Here is a 17726-nt window from a genome sequence, read left to right on the forward strand (position 1 = left end):
ACACTTTGTGAAACGTTTGCATTAATTTTGCATATTGAAATATAAAAAAATACCAAGAATAAAATAAAAAAAACAGGCTGCTGAATATGCATGCATGCATGCGATCAACAAAACTGGCTACATAATCATCAGTATCAAATCTCAAAAATATCAAAAAATATCTTATCAAAAAGACCAGTCTTGCTGACCAATAATAAATTGTATGTAACCAAATGTACAATTTTTCAAATTTCTTGTGCCCGATTACCCAAGTGCCCAATGTGTGGAAATACTTAAAGGGGTTATGCGAGATGTACCACAGTCTGAATCTTTCACAAGCACTTTGATGAGAGAATGAGACTCAAGCTTGCGTTGCAGGCTGTAACCCCAGTACATTGGGCACGTGATCCCGGAAGTGATAACCCCATGGGATTGCGGCACGTCTTGGATAAGCCCTTTAAAAATAGGTATTTTTTGTTCTAAAATCTTTGTTAGAATTCTAGAAAATAATAAAAGAAGTAATGGCCAGCTTGCTGGTCTCTTTATCCTGGTGTCCAGTGATGATGTCCCAATGTGGACATGTGACCACTGCAACAAATCATTTGCTGCAGAACTGACCTCAGTGGTGTTGGTAGGTCACTGCTACAGTTGGTCATTGGCTGCAATAGTCAGATGGTCTGTGTGGAAACGTCACTGCTGGATGCTAGCATACAGAGACTCCCAGGAGACCCAGGAAGCACTGGAATTGGAGCAGAGGTATTACCTTCTTGTAGTTTCAGTTTTTTCTTATTTAACTTAACCTTTTTGTATTTTTGGATTTGAACTCCCAACCCCTTCTACATTAGAGACAAAGACCTTATCCACCCAGCTATAAAGCTGAATGCTAAACTGTGACAGAAAAACCTCATATAATTTTCTGATGTTTCTGCCAGGATTAGAACTCCCAACCTTGTACATTAGAGGCAAGGTTGGGAGTTCGAAGGTTAACCACTGCACTATAGAGCTACATGTTAACCTGCACAGAAATATTAAATAAGTCTTCTGCTGAATAGGAATTCTCACTACATCAGAAACTTCTATGAGGTATTTTTGACACAGCTTAGCATTCAGCTTTATAGATGAGTGGATAAGGTCCTTGCCTCTAATGTGCAAGGGATTGGGAATTCAAATCCCAGCAGAAACTTTTAGAAATAGATGCTAAATTAAATTTAAATACACAGATTCGAGCATCGCACTCGAGCACATGCGCTGTTTGGCCGAACTCTGCGATGTGCCGAGCATAGTGATGCTCGAGCTGAACTGGTGTTCGACCGAGCATGCTCGATCAACACCAAAATTCACGCATATTTTGAAAGGTGTAAGCCTTTGTTGAAATCCAGCACAGACCTATTCACCATCAGTGACAAAATTAACTTGTGGTTACTTTACTAAAGCCCTTGTACTACTTAGATGCTATTTTTATTTTTATTTTTTTTAACAGCCAAGTCAGAATACAGTGTATTAAGTGCCCCCTGCATGGTACAAATAGGCAGAAGATGTGCAATAGGAATTTTAGAGAAAAAGAATTCTAGGTTTCCCTCAGGCAGTTATGATTGAAAACATGACACAGCTTATAGTTTGAGACATAGATAAACCCAAAATCCGTTTCATCCTGGTAACGTTTGAAACGGCCCAACAATAAATTCCGGCATTAACAAAAACCCATAAAAAAATAATAATAATAATAATAATGATTTTTCAACAGTTTTCAATAAGACAAAAAAAGGTTAATAGTTGCAATGGTTTAAAAATAAAGTTTAGTGATTGTGCTTTTAAAACCAACAAAACAGTGCATTACAAAATAACCATATCAAACCAAATCTCCTGAAGTGGCACTTTTTTTTTTTTTTTTTAAATAGATTGACTCTGTAAGACGTGTCAATCAATAATAACCAAATATCACTAGCAGTTTCTTACTCAGTGTTTATTACAAATGTTACACTTTTAGTTTTTTTTTTCTTTTTTTCCTACAAATGTTGTTGAATGGAAAAATAAATGATTTTTTTTCTGTAAGATTTTATTTTTATGTATCCCAAGACCACCAGTTATTTTGCTGGCATGACTTCCACATAATCAATAGGATGTTAAATACCAAAGATACTTTTATGATGGACATGGGGGGAAAACAAGTACCACAGGAACATATGGAAGAAAATAAAAAAAAGTACATATTTACAATGAAATCACCTCCATACTGTTTTTTTTTATATCTAGATGGATGAAGGTCAATACTGCTGAACAGTAATTTCAAGTCTACAATGAAAGCATCCTTGGTTAAATGCATTTTCACTTGATGCGCCCCAATGCTGAGTCGCGAAAATGATTGACATTTGTGCATGGTTTTCCATTGTCTGAACAGTTGTTTTAAACTACAGTTGGACGTCGGTGCTTTGGTGGTTCAGAAGCAACGCTCTGCGCCACTTCATCGTAGGGTTTCATAGGCAACGGATGTGAGCGGCTTGATAGGCAACAAGCTTTAGATTCCAGTCTTGGCACCTTCTGCTGGCTGTTTTCTTTTTTAAAGCAGCGTTCTTGGCCAATACCCCTTGGGACACGATAAAAGCCATTTTGGCTCAGCGGTAAGAAGATGCCAGGGGTAAGTGCTGCTTGTTGGGGTAGAGGTAAATGTCAAGGTGGTCTTATACAAAGAGAGTGTAAACAAATGAAGCAAAAATGTGTTCAGCCTTTATCATGGGTATAAAATGAACGAGCATGTATAATCTGATTGCACTGAACAGCATCTCTGGCATAACGTCATTCGTCTTGAGGCATCTTGAAGGATTTACTATCTGATAGCATTTCCATCATCTCCATCTTTTGCCTTCAACTTTCCGTTTCCTGAAAAACAGAAAAAAAATAAAAAATTACACAAATGGTCTGAATGTATATTTCTCTCCAGCCAATGTTCTCTATCAATTTCCCATGAGTCTTTTTAATGCCCGTGCAAAAACAACATAATAATTCAATTCCCATGGATACTCGATTCATTTTTGTAATGAAGCAAAAACGATAAGATCTCTGTTTGCATGGTATGATTTATGAAGTTAAGCTGCGGTTTCTGTTATGCCTACAATTAAGAACAGTGGGAGAAACGTTTAAAAGCAGGAAATTAAATTGCACAAGTCTAAAGACATTATTTGAAAGAGACGCTAGCTGTTCTTTCTGTTGCGTTCACGGTGGCGGCAACCGAAGATGTGATCTGAAATCACTGTAGTGGTCTTAATCAGCGATAATCTATCATTTAAGCTAAACCATACGGACTGATACAAGATGAGGAAGGAATCCGCTTTGGGCAAGTTTTTATCTCTAATACACAAAAAAAAAAGCGTTTATGACCATCTACTGACAATCATTGTATCATATTAAAACATCTATTTAAATGAGTTCACTTGGGGTCACACAAAGCAAAATATATTTTTATGTAATTACTTCAAAGTTTCATAAAACTGCAACTGTGAGAACATCATTTCAAGTGATCATATATTAGAATAGGCACAGTTACAGTTGGCACCAGCAAATGCTGTTCTATATTTCACTGTTACATTTCCAAATTTGTCCTTTTACTAACAATGTGTCATGTCTATGTAGAGCATTTATCAACTCATCTACCTCCCTTCCCGATTGTCCTCTTGACCTATCAAAGGCAAAAGGATCATATATAACCATGGCTACCACTAGGACTAACTAATGTTATTGATAATACACGAAGCCATGAATTTCTGTACAAGAAAATTATAGCATGGAGTGGAAGTTCCTGCTATGTCCAATGATGCCAAATATAGTGTCTCATTTAGCATTTCCTAATGGTTCAGAAAGACAAATATCTGAAACCCAAAAACCATAAGTAGAACAATTTTTAAGATGTGCGTTTCTTAAGCAAAAACTTTTTTAAAGGAACTGTTATTTTCAAAAAAATTTTAAGAAAACGACTTTAAATTTAGACATGTTTGTGCTAATTAAAGTCTAGGGTCCTAGAGTAACTTACCTCAATTTCATCTTCATCAAAGGTTCTTTCATATGTCCCTAAGAGCTGCATTTCTGCTGCATTCCTACGTCCTGCTGCCTGATCTGTTCTCCGTCTTCCACCAGATCCCCTTGAAGACATCGAACTGGAGGAGCTGGGATCTCTAGGGGGATTTGTAGTAGGGAATGTTGGCTTACAATACGGTAAGATGTCCTCTGCAAAAAACATAAATTAAGCAAAACATTCAGAAGAAATGTCAAGACTGAGGATATTATATAATTGCAATAAAAATATCAGTACTTGTCACAAGCAGATTACAGTTATAATTAGAGATGAGCGAAGTATTGGGAAATTCGATTTGGCTGCTTTGGCGAAAAAAAATAAAATAATTTGCTTTGTGACGAATTACTTGGTCACAACGCTCATTTCTTTGTAAGTAGTGGTGCAACAACAGGGAGCGAAGATTGCAAATCCCCTCACCCCCCGTCATTGTACCCCTCAAATGCAGTGTTCATAGAGGATCGCGGCATCTGATATACATAACACAGTGTTTTGTTTTTTAAATCATACTTTCCTGATCCATTTGCTTGCAACGGATCAGCCGCCTCCATCTTGCTTGAAGATCTGGCACAAAATCTGGCACGGCCTGAGATGTCATACATCACCGCGCATGGGATTTCAGCCGAGATCTTCAAGCAAGATTGCAGCAGCCGGCCTATCACAAGTAAATGGAGCAGGTAAGTATGTATTTTTTATTTTTTTTTGCAGTATTTCAGGTTAAATCGATTCGCTACCACGAAGCACAATTTATCCTGAAATTCGGATCAAATTTTAATGATTGCAGTGAGGTAACCAGATTGGGCCCTACAACCAATATTTTATTTTTATATTTTTTTTTATTTTTTTTATCCCTCATACTGTCTATACAATACCTTGTGTTTTTGTTGATGTGCCATCTCTTTTGGATGGCTTTGCTCTTTTCATCTTTCCATCTAAGTGATCTACAGATTCCCTCCTCTCTCCTGAATTTGTCCGGACCTCTGCATGCTGTCTGCCATCCCCTCCATCTCTTCCTCTGTAGTTGACCCCTTTTCTCTCTGCCAGTCTATCTAATCTTTGATCGGCAGTTGTATACTTTTGTGGCATGCCAGAACGCATGTCTAGTTGTGCTTTGGATGGTCCAGTTGGGGATTTAATTGTGGGAGGTGGCAATGGTGGAGGTGGTAAATCTGTAGAGAAATAATGAGAATACTTAGTAATATGAATGATATGTATATGGACTATGTAAACAATACCTATTGTATTCAGTGCACATTTCTATAGAATCCCATACATGGTAAATTGACTTTGCATGTAGAATTAGCAGTTAAACCAATAACATCAACTTTTCTATGGTTTCCTGAAAGGGATACAGTCATCAGAAAGAGTTATTTTTTAACTCAATGGGGGAGAATTATCAAACTGGTGTAAAGGAAAACTGGCTTAGCTGCCCATTGCAACCAGATTCCACCTTTCATTTTTCACAGCATCTTTGGAAAATCAAAGGTGGAATCTGATTGGTTGCAACTAAGCACATTTTTCTTTACATTAGTTTTACCCAATATTCAACAAATTTAGGAATTTTTGTCTGTTTTTATATTTCATTTCAGCAGTACTATACCATTGAAAATGAAATACAAAATGTTGTCTGTTTTGCAGCAGTTAGCATAGACAGACAAAATCACCCATTACTTATTTAGAGCTGCAGTATAAGAAAGATGATGATCTGTTAGCATAATAGTAGATTAGTAAAACTAGGATAACAGTACAACAGCTCTATTGATGATTAAGATGCCCACAGAAAAGTACTGCACTTATTAGTGTAATGTGTGATGCTCTAATTGAGTCATGCATGCCCCTTCCATCTCTGGTCGGAGTAAATGGTCTGAGTGAGAAAGTCAAGTGAAAATGTTTTCAATGCTAAAAGTCCAAACAAAGGAGAAAGTTAAAGAACCAGGCTAGCAGGTAGAATACATGGAGTGACTTAAAGGGGTTGTGTCATTAACTACTTTTCATGTTAACATTTACTTTCAGTTACTCTAGCTCCTATTTCTTTTTGTATTCTTTTTTTTAAATTTATTTACCTCATTTGCAGTTTTCTATTTCCCCCCATGTTTGAATATTACTTCCTGGTTTGTCATGTGTCTGCTGTCCCATCATGCCTTAGGGCACTGGAAGGTGTCCTGAGTCCTGATATCAAAAGGACATGTGACACTAACCACACCCCTTGTTCTTACCAATGACGAGTGTGTGTCTTACATTGCAAGGCTCCAATACAAGGTGTTACCCTACAGCAACTGAATATCAAAACAGGGTGCAGTGGTAGAATAACTTTAGAATAAGGCAGATAAATAGTGGTATTTGGGGAAAGTGATATAATAACGATATCTGTTGGGCGGGATACATTTATACTAGTGGCACAACCCCTTTAAAAAAAATTATATCCTGAAAACCATCAACATTTCTTTTTCAAAAAAAAATTTTTTTTTCCATAGAATATTCACATACAGACTGTTAGTATGTGATATAAAAAAAATGTTGATGGTAGTGTCCCTTTAACCACCTCCCGTCCGCCCATAGACTAAAAATGTCCGGAAGATGGTTCTCTATTTCTGAATGGACAGTGACCGTCAAAGACAGCAGGGCAACCCTAAGAGAAGGCAGGGACAGTGCCCAGGTGTCCCTGCCTTCTAGATCGCTGTATACACAGCGCTCACCGAGCGCTGTGTATACAGAGCAGAAAGTGCTGTGCGCTTCCTGTTCCAGCCCGGCGGTCATGTGATCGCCGGGACCGGAGACTGCAGGAGCTGTTAGGTCTTTCAGAGACCTCGATCAGCCCTGCACTGAGGCTGTTCAAAAAATAAATAAAAAAAAAGTGAAGTAAATGTCCCCCAGAGGTCTTGTATGACCTTATGGGGGACGAAAAGTGTAAAAAAAAAAAAAAAAAAGTTTCACGTGTAAAAAAATAATTCCCCAAGTAAGGAATAAAAAAAATTTGGGGGAAAATTTGAAAAAAATTCATACAATAGACATATTTGGTATTGCCACGTCCGTGACGGTCAGCTCTCTAAATATATCACATGATCGACCCAGTCCGATAAACACCATAAAAAAATAATAATAAATAACTGTCAAAAAAGCCATTTTCTTCACCTTACATCACAAAAAGTGCAACACCAAATGATCAAAAAGGCGTATGTCCCACAAAATGGTACCAATAAAACAGTCACCTCACCCTGCAAAAAATTAGCCCCTACATAATAAAATCTCTCAAAAAATAAAAAAAACTATAGCTCTCAGAACATGGAGACACAAAAATTTTGGGGGTTTAAAAAATGCTATTATTGTGTTAAAGTGAAAAAAATAAAAAAGTATACATTTTAGGTATTGCCGCGTTCGTAACAACAAGCTGTATAAAAATATCACATGACCTAACCCCTCGGGTGAACACCGTAACCCCCCCCCCCCCCAAAAAAAACGTGTCAAAACAAGCAATTTTTGTCACCTTACATCACAAAAAGTGCAACACCAAGTGATCAAAAAGGCGTAAATGGCACCTTATCCCCTAGTTTCCAAAATGGGTTCACTTCTTGGCAGTTTCTACTGTAAGGGTGCATCAGGGGGGCTTCAAATGGGACATGGCATCTAAAAACCATGTGAAGTTCCTTTTCTTCTGCGCCCTGCCGTGTGCCCATACAGCAGTTTATGACCACATGTGGGGTGTTTCTGTAAACCGCAGAATCTGGGTAATAAATATTGAGTTTTGTTTGGCTGTTAACCATCGATGTGTTAAAGAAAAAATTGGATTAATATGGAAAATCTGCCAAAAAAGTGAAATTTAAAAATTGGTTCTCCATTTTCCTTTAATTCTTGTGGAATGCCTAAAGGGTTAACAAAGTTTGTAAAATCGGTTTTAAGTAACTTGAGGGGTGTAGTTTATACAATGGGGTCATTTAAGGGGGTATCCACTATGTAGGCCCCACAAAGTGACTTCAGACCTCAACTGGTCCTTAAAAAGTGGGTTTTGGCAATTTTCGAAAAAATTTGAAGAATTGCTTCTAAACTTCTAAACCTTCTAACGTCCTAAAAAAAAAATATGACATTTCCAAAATGATGCCAACATAAAGTAGACATATGGGGAATGTTAAGTAATAAATATTTTATGAGGTATCACTTTCTGTTTTAAAAGCAGAGAAATGTAAATTTAGAAAATTGCGAATTTTTTATTTTTTTGTAAATTTGGGATGTCTTCATAAATAAAGGTGAAATATATTGACTCAAATTTATGACTATCATGAAGTACAATGTGACACGAGAAAACAGTCTCTGAATGACTTGGATAAGTAAATGCGTTCCAAAGTTATTACCACAAAGTGAGATATGTCAGATTTGTAAAATTAGGCCTGGTCAGGAAGGTGGCACAGCCTGCCGGAAAAGGCTACCGCAAGTGTGAAAGTAGCCTTAGTTGGGGTACTGTATAGTCTTTATAGTGTGTTGCTTTAGGGCATGTTAGGCTAGTTTAACACTAGCATTAGACATTTCCATCAGGCCATTCCGGAGGGAGCAGCCGGCGGGAGATGTCTGGATCCGGCACTGTCGGACGTTACCCGACACCCGCCGGCCCCATTTACTATAATGGGGACTAGTGGATATCTGGCTGCTACCCGGAAAGCATGCCCAGAATCTCTGCCAGTCCCCATTATAGTGAAAGGGGCCAGGCGGCGATGCTGAAATACAGAGATATCCGGCAAGCTCCTGGATCTAAAAGCGCTAGTGTGAAATGATCTTTAAGGGCTGTACTCACAACATCTAGAGAGCCACAGGTTGGACACTATTGCCCAAACATAACATTATGGTCACACACTTACAAGTGGTCCAGTAATAACCTGGTAAGCTCCAGGGAGGTAGAATTTCCCATTGTCACATAGCAACTACAATATAGACTGCTGTTATTATTGTTCCCTTAAACTTGTAGGATGCTCAATGCATCATTATATTACATTGTCACATCTCATTATGCCCATATCTACTACTTAAGCTCAGCTTTTCCTGATCTATAACATGGTAGTGTCAGACTATATTGCATTTTGTGGTGACAGGTTCTCTTTAAAGTTTAACCATTACTGCAGGTGATTGAGAAAGATCAGGTGGTCTGGTTGTCTAGCTAGTCAACAACTGCAATAGACATTCCTTCAAACCTCCTACTCATAAAAGTTACCCTTTAAGGCCCATTTACATGGGCTGATGCACAGGCAATCACTGGGAACAAACCACTCCTGATAACGGTGTGATCGCTGAAAAGGGGTTTACACAGGGTGATGGTCTTATGTGTCTTGCATAAAAGATGACTACTGAATGAGCATCTCATTGGGGGTCAGTGGCAAACATCCGTACAATCACATATTTCCAATAATAGCCCTGACCAGCCTATGTACAAGGGCCATTAAGTAGGGATGAGAACATTTATTGTAAATGGATAAAGTTATTTATGAAAAATTGGATTCTACTGCAACTTTGGTGATTCATTTTGGACAAATCTGTTAAAATGGAGGCCACCATTTTACAGGTCAGAAACCATGGTTTTTTTTATTAAAAAAATTATTTGTACAGCAAAAAAGAAAAACTAATTTTGTGCAAAGAAATTTAAAGAAACTTGCTCATTTCAACCTTTTAGGACTCATCATTTATGTCTCCAACTGTGACTTCTACCAATATGACATCCTATTTGTATAAAAACTGGCCTTGAGATATGGGACCTAAGCACAGCTCTTTGTTATACTGAGACAAGCTTTTAGTTTTCTGCTTTTTTTATCATTTTGATGAAGTGCATTTCTTTTTCTTAAGGTACACAGCAAGCTCCTGTTAGTAAGTTATCCCGGCCGCAATAACCTTGTGAAATCAGATAAATTTCCAACATCTCAGCCCTACTGACAGTCCCAATCTGGTGAGGAGCCGCACTGTCCAGGTGTACTGTCATGTCTCTGTTAAATGTAGTCTAATCTCAAATACAGGTCTCTATACACTCAGGGTAAAGTACTGATAATACCGGTCAATGACTCCTTCCAAAATTACTTGCGCTCATCATGCTGGGCACTTTGTCATCTTTTTTTTTGTTTATTTTTTTTGTCCATCAAGTGTCTAAGTCTCTCAAAGAGAGAAAAACACACAAAAAACTGCTTGTGTAGCCACTGATACGGATCTATAATATTAAGCTTTCATATGATAATGGAAAATGATGCCCCTCTTTGAAAAATTGCTGACTGGTAATGAAATTCCTAATCAGATTGTTGTTGCTAAGAGGCAAGCGGCGAGGCGAGATGCAGGAGACGCGCTTCCCCTTCAGCAGATTTACTAAGGCTGACAAGATGACAAAAAATAGGAAAATGGACCAAACATAAATTTCCAGTCGAGCTGCCTCATTGCTCTTATTTTGAAGGGGAGAAGAGGCAGAAATGTAGAGGTTTAATAAAAACTAGGTGCGCCACCTGAGGCGGTTTCATTAAGGGCTTTCTTCTTCAAACATTAGCCTACTGTTTGCATTTCCTCCAATGCCCTTTTGGGAATACAAGAATTACCTTTTCAGCCGAGGTCGATATTGTGTGTGAAGGCATGAAGAGAGATGATTAGAGGCTGCAAGTTTATTTGCACAAAATTTTCTTGAAACAACACTTTAGATGTGAGGCTGGATCTCATTATGTCAAGTGAAATCTTGACCTGCACCATATACTTTGGATTGGACCAAAGGATTCTACATCTTTCAGAGCGGGGCAGCATGTGACGGAGTAGCAGGGCTGGCTTTGGTACAAATTATGACTTTCCTTCAATACTTGAATGACAAATTCAGCCCTGCTACAGCATTTATGCCATTATTATTCAATAGGACGTGACAGAGCCGCATTTAACGCATCAAGATGCAAAAGCAGTAGGCTACAGTAAGCAGATTATCTCCGGTAATAAAGGTTTCAATAAACCCATGGCATTTTTTCAGCTTTTATTTTTTTCTCAAAATGTCATGTGTACAACTATTTCTATTCAAATGTGCCATTTTATCTGTTTGGCTATAAATATTAAATCGACTTGTAGGAGGGTTTGTATCGCAGCTGTAGATCAGGAAATTAACATGGTAAAAAATAAGGGCTGTTTCCATAAATGGTAGAAAACCTAAGAAAAAATGATTTGCTGAAATTAGAATTGCTAAAAAAAAGTACAGTATGTTATCTGGCCTCATGAGCTCCTTATATTTCAAGATATTATGCTTCTTAAGAATGACATTGATTTCTTATAATACAGGTGAGTCCTAATGGCTTTACTATTGGCATCACATTCAGCTCTGGGGGCCTTTTCTGCAGACCCCCTTGTGGTGGGAATCATACTTACCTGATCTCCACTGCTGGGTTCCAGCTCCATCATTCCCCCTCGGGCGCTTCAGTTCTTGGGTCTTCCAGTATTAACATCTGGTTTGATCAAAGTCCACTGCAGCCAATGAATGGCCACAGCGGTGACGTGTCATCCGTGCATCCTGTCATTGAGTCACGTGACACGCCACCGTTTTGGCATGTATTGGCTGCAGTGGCCATGTGATCCACGTCAAACCGGATGTTAATGTGGGGAGACGCAACACCTGTGGCACCCAAGGGAGAGTGACAGAGCCGGAACCCAGCAGTGGGGATCGGGTAAGAATGATTCCTACTGTGGGTTCAGCTAAGTTGTGGGGTCTGCAGAAAAGGCCCCCAGGGATAAACAATCCCTTTAGGAACTACTGTATATATTCAATTGTACATTACTCACCTGTTAATTACAAATAATTGAATAATCCAGTTGCCAAGAAAAGGAAGTTCCTTTAGGCTAAAGGGTATGTACACTTATTGTATGTCACATTTATTACTGCTACAGTGCATATCATATAAAAATATGCAAATACCCATAATTAAAAATCTTTTGGTCTATAGCTCCTATGTAGGCCTAGGTGTTTATGTTCCCAGACTACAAAGAAGCCATATGTAGTCTAATCATGCATCATGTGTTACTCTGTTCTCTTTTCTACCAATCTCTGTCATTCTACAGCCGAGAAAGATGGAGGAAATTAACACAACTGTAAGATCCGCTCACACAAGGCATTATCGCTGATCGCAGCATTAGCCCCGGGTGTCTGCTGTGTGACACAGTAGAAACCCGGTGGCTATGGTGTCTGATCCGCTCTGGAGCTGGCACCTTTACAAAGTGCTGACATCTGCCGTATATATATGGCAGATGTCGCAAATGGGTTAAAGTAATCTCAAAACAAATATATTTGCTTCAGCTCAGCAAATGGAATATTTCCAAATAATTTCCTTTAGATTCCGGAATCAATAGAAGTGATATTAAGTGTCAGCAACTAAAGTGCATTGATTGCCAATAAGAGCCCTTTTGAAACTATTGTGGCTCATAGCAGCCGTCCATCATTTGCAAAATTAAAATAATTCATCATTATGTAATCCATAGATAGATTTTTTTATAATGTATGCATTCTAAAGCTGGCATCAATACTAGATAATGGACTCATTGCTCCAGTAAGGATATAAGCATAATCCACAGGCAATTCTCATAATTGTCGCACTGCATAGTTTTCTAGTGAATATCTTGAACAGCATGAATAATAGAATAAATAAGATAGCTTAATGCCTCCCACTACAGCTGGAAGGAATGAGGTGTTTTTGATAAGAATAATATACAAATGGTACACCAATAAAGGCAATTCTAATCCAGTCCATTCTAATCTAGTTCATCAAGTTTGCTATAAGCAAATATAAATGGCTGTATTCCACTACTACTACCACCACTAATACTACTATCACCACTACTTCTCCCATTATGACTACTACCATTACCACCAGCGCTACCACTACTATTACCACTTCATCTTCTACTACTATTACCACAACCACTACTACTACTATTAACACTACAACTACTTTTATCACTATCATTACCACTAAATATACTACTACTACCAAAACTACTACTACTACTACTTTTACCACTAGTGAATATCTTGAACAGCATGAATAATAGAATAAATAAGATGGCTTAATGCCTCCCACTTCATCTGGAAGGAATGAGGTGTTTCTGATAAGAAAACAAAATAATGGTACACCAATAAAGGCAATTCTAATCCAGTCCATCAAGTTTGCTATAAGCAAATATAAATGGCTGTATTCCACTACTACTACCACCACTAATACTACTATCACCATTACTACCATTACCACTACTATTACCACTACATCCTCTACTACTACCACCACTACTACTTTTATCACTACTACTACCATTACCACTACCACTACTATAACCATTACATCTACTACTACCACTACTACAACTACTTTTATCACTATCATTACCACTACATCTACTACTACTACTACCACCACCAACACTACTACAACTACTTTTATCACTATCATTACCACTACTATTACCACTACATCTACTACTACTACTACCAACACTACTACAATAACTTTTACCACAACCATTACCACTACTATTACCACTACATCTACTACTATTACCATCAACACTACCACTATTATTACCACTGCCACAACCGCTACTGCACAGAGTTTGTATGTTCTCCCTGTGTCTATAGGTTTTCCTCTGACTTTGGTATTCTGTTTTTTCCCACACTCCAACAAAATAGGGTCATTTAGAACGTGTATGGTGGCCCCAGTGTGGACAGAGACTCATGTGAATAATTAGAATCTCTGTCCAGTGTTAACATATCTGCACCATGTAATTGAATACAATGATTATGGCCCTTAAGCAAAAGGCAAAGGAAACCCCCCCCCCCCCCCCTTACACACACACTCCCAAACTGAACCTTTTTAGACAGTTTAAGGCAATTCCTGGTGGACTTGAGTAAGTAAAGGCTTAATTGTTAATTCACGCATGGTTTAGGTAGTAAAGGGGTTCACTTTACATTCTATGATGGTGTCTAGCAGAAAAGGAGTCAATAGTAAATTCTGGTAGCTCTTGAGGGATTGGGGGGGGGGGAGACATCATTTTGGTAACTTCACAGTTTTCTTCCCTTAAAACCGCCCCCCCCCCCCCCCCAGATATAAAGAGCTGTAACTCCACAGGGTCGTATGAAGCGGTGGTGTAAATGCTCACCCAATGCTCCATAGTAATAAATAAGAAGGAAAAGGAGACTTGGGACCCCAGTACTAGCCGTAAGTGGGGACGAATCGATTATAAATGTTTTAGCTCTCATTTCCTTGAATTATTTGAAGGAATTCTGTAGATCAGCATTATTTCTGGTAAGGTTTACACGCGAACAAATCATGATCCCTATATGCTAAAAACGTGTGTGTCTTACATGTTACATCAAGGCATTGGAAAATGCCTGGGAGAAGCAGAAATAAGGTGTTACACCTTTCCTTTATGATATCACTACTAATATAAGAGAAAGACTTATTTAGTCTCAAGAGCGTAATACTGCAAAGTGGTGCCACACACTGACGGCTTAAAATGATTCATTAACATCATAAAAAGTTCGAAAAGACATTAAAAATAAATTAGACCTCAAAAAACAAGAAACTTGGAAAAAAAGGAGAACGGCTACAATCATGCCATATGCATTGAAATGACAGAAGCGTAATAAAAGCCTAATTGTCTTGTATTTAAATGAGTCTCACCATCTGTGTAGACATCTTTCCGTAAATGTCCTTGCTGGTGTTTCTGTCTTTTGGCTGGGCGGCTTTTGTGCATGATGGCAGCGCTCATGCTACTATCCGTCGACACCGGGCTTGTAGGTCTGGGACAGTGGAAATGTCTTCGTCCTAAGGAATGAGAACATGAACCTGTAAGTACGGTAACTGTAATGCTGCATATTCAGCTATGACTGCAAGGATTCTGCCAAAGCCATGGAGCACAAGGATCAAATACAGTGTGGCTTATCACTTACTTATTATATTTTACTGTAAAATATTATTCTCTCGCCTAAGTCAGCTTCTTCAATGACCACAGATGGTCCCCAATCCTTCAGTACCGACTCCACCACACACTCTTCTCTACACACTTCTATCACCTTTTTAGGTACTATAGATACTTTAATATACATAGAATTTCCCATTTTCCATGCAGTATTGTAGAGAAATTACTGTGTACTGTTTTACCCTCATTCAAATTTACAATGCAGTCTCTACCAACTACAACATACAGTATGTGAAATATATAGCTATATTTTTTTAAGAGTCCAGTGGGCGGTCCTATAAGTGATAGACAGCTACCTCTAAATGCATGCTCCCACAGAGGAAGCTGTCAATCACTGATTAGGAAAGCCCACTGGACTCCTAAGCATAGAATGAGCTGAAATTTTGATTAATAAATTTCAACTTATACTGAATCTTGTCCCATAAAATTGATATATATCAATCTGCTCAGCTTCTCCTGCTCTATATCATGATACCCGAAGACAACACATGTGAACGGATTGCTGTAGAGGGAGTTTTTGACAGTAAAATATTGATGACCTATCCTCAGGACAGATAATCAATGTCAGATCGGTGGCGGTCTGACTCCAGTGAGCCTGGCGGCCTCTTTCTAGACCTGTGACATCACCTTCATCAGTCACATGGGCCTGGGCTGCAATACCAAGCACAGCCACTATGTACGGCACTGTGCTTGATGTGCTGTGAGGAGGACGCAGCATTAGTCCAAGTCAAACCCCCACTGATCTGATATGGATGAGATCACTGGTATTGTAATCCCTGAAAACCCCTTTATGTGTTATTGTGTTACAATGGCATCCATAGCACATTATAGTACAACTGGGGTTGTTTCGATACCAAAATTTTGATTTGGTTTCGATACCATAAAAAAGTATTGCGATACTAGATACCACCGAAAAAAAAAATATATAAAAAAAAAAGCCACGTACATTCCGCATTTTATGGAACGTCCGGCCCATAATCAAACAGTCCTTTTCTATTTTTGGGGAGGACAAGGTGACTAAAAAAAATGGCGAATCGCGCGGTTTTTATTTAAAAATTTTTCTTTTACGGCATTCACCGCATATGAGATTTTTAAAATATTTTAATAGTTTGGACTTTTCAGACGCGGTGATATGTAATATGTTTATTTATTTATTGTTTATATATTTTATATGTAAAATTGGGAAAGGGGGTGATTTATACTTAATATTTTGTTGTTTTTTATTTTACTTTTTTTTTTAATAACCATTTCCCCCCTTAGGGGCTAGAACCTGGGATCTTTTAATCCCTTGTCCTATTCACCCTGATAGAGCTCTGTTAAGGTGAATAGGATCTTACACTCTCCATGCTGCCCTGTGCATAATACACACAGCAGCAGGGAGCTGACCATGGCAGCCAGGGCTTCAGTAGCGTCCTGGCTCCCATGGTAACCGATCAGAAGCTGCCACTGCCACCAATGAGGAGGAGGGGAGGGGAGTCTGTGGCCACTGCCACCAATGATTTTAATACTGGGGAGGGGGAAGAGGAGGGCGCACTGCGCCACCAATGTTTTTAATATTGGGGGTGGGGGGGGGGGTGGGTGCGCTGCGCCACAAATGATAATTAACATTTAATACAAATACAGCCGGCAGCAGTAATACATTGCCGGCACCTGACCTCTGACAGGGATCTGCAATCAGCGGCAGTTAACCTCTCATGTGCAGCACCTGAGGGGTTAATTGCCGCGGATCACAGCGCCCTATCAGAGGCCGGGTGTCGGCAATATGTTTCTGCCGCCTGTATTTGTAATATATTAAACGTTAGTTATCATTGGTGGCGCAGTGTGCCCTCCCCTCCGCTTCGTCCACAGTGGTGGCAGTGGCAGCAGCGGCACAGGGGGGAGGGAGAGACTGCTTCCTTCTCCCCGTGCTGCTGAGGGAACATGGCTGCACTGAGAGCAGCGCGATCCATGTTCTCTGATACTGGGCTGTGCAGTAGCACAGCCTAGTATCGATAAAAGGCAAATCCCGGTATCTTATCGATACCAGGCTAAAAGTATTGATTGGGTATCGAAAATTCGATACCCGAAACAACCCGAAGTACAACATTATGATATCACATATATATAATAATATTCTATATTATTAATAATTCAGGGTCTGAAACAACTAGAAAAATAAGCCAATAATTCCTGAAATGCTTAGTTTTAGTTAAATCACATGAACACTGAACGCCTACACAGACACGTGTGCAGATAAGACTAAATACACACTAAGCGCTTAAAAGCAGAGATGAGAAAAGTATCGCTTAATAAATCCTATATGTATGTTCTTGACATCATTAAGTAAATTTCCTATCCTAGCTGCCAGGTACGTATATGCCTGAAGTGTCGCACGGTTTATATAGTGGGGAAATTGGTCACATTTCAAGTTATATAAATTTAGCGACTCAGACAGACTGAAAATAACATAAAAACAAATATCACTGTTAACGTTGTGTCGTGCCTGTTGTTACTGGGTAATTCAGATAAATATCTAAGTAATCCTACAAGTAATTGGGCCCTTAGGGGCCATAAACACGTTTTAGGTCATTTTTTAAAACTGTCATCTAATCTATAGGTCAAACTTATTCTGTAACTAGAAAAAATGCAAACGTAGTGGAACGCGACAAAGATGAATAATCTCTTTAGACTAATGCAAACTTCACTTTTTTAAACCACCCTCTGAAATCTTACATGAAGCCCCTTTAAAGAG

General features: G+C 38.8%; 1 protein-coding gene across 4 annotated transcripts in view; it reads right to left on the reverse strand.

Moving 5' to 3' along the window:
* Window positions 1–1191: 1191 nt before the first annotated feature.
* The window catches only part of ROBO1 (roundabout guidance receptor 1), a 356075-nt gene continuing 339540 nt past the window's right edge, over window positions 1192–17726 (reverse strand). For all 4 annotated transcript variants that reach the window (XM_044284562.1, XM_044284560.1, XM_044284561.1 and 1 more), the window contains 4 exons: window positions 14698–14841; window positions 4915–5211; window positions 4004–4197; window positions 1192–2856 (listed from right to left, as the gene is read on the reverse strand). In XM_044284562.1, coding sequence (XP_044140497.1) covers window positions 2842–2856; window positions 4004–4197; window positions 4915–5211; window positions 14698–14841 — 650 coding nt within the window. In that variant the 3' untranslated portion in view covers window positions 1192–2841. The remainder of the gene's footprint in view (window positions 2857–4003; window positions 4198–4914; window positions 5212–14697; window positions 14842–17726) is intronic.

Source organism: Bufo gargarizans, chromosome 3 (genome assembly GCF_014858855.1).
Source record: "Bufo gargarizans isolate SCDJY-AF-19 chromosome 3, ASM1485885v1, whole genome shotgun sequence".
Lineage (NCBI taxonomy): Eukaryota > Metazoa > Chordata > Amphibia > Anura > Bufonidae > Bufo > Bufo gargarizans.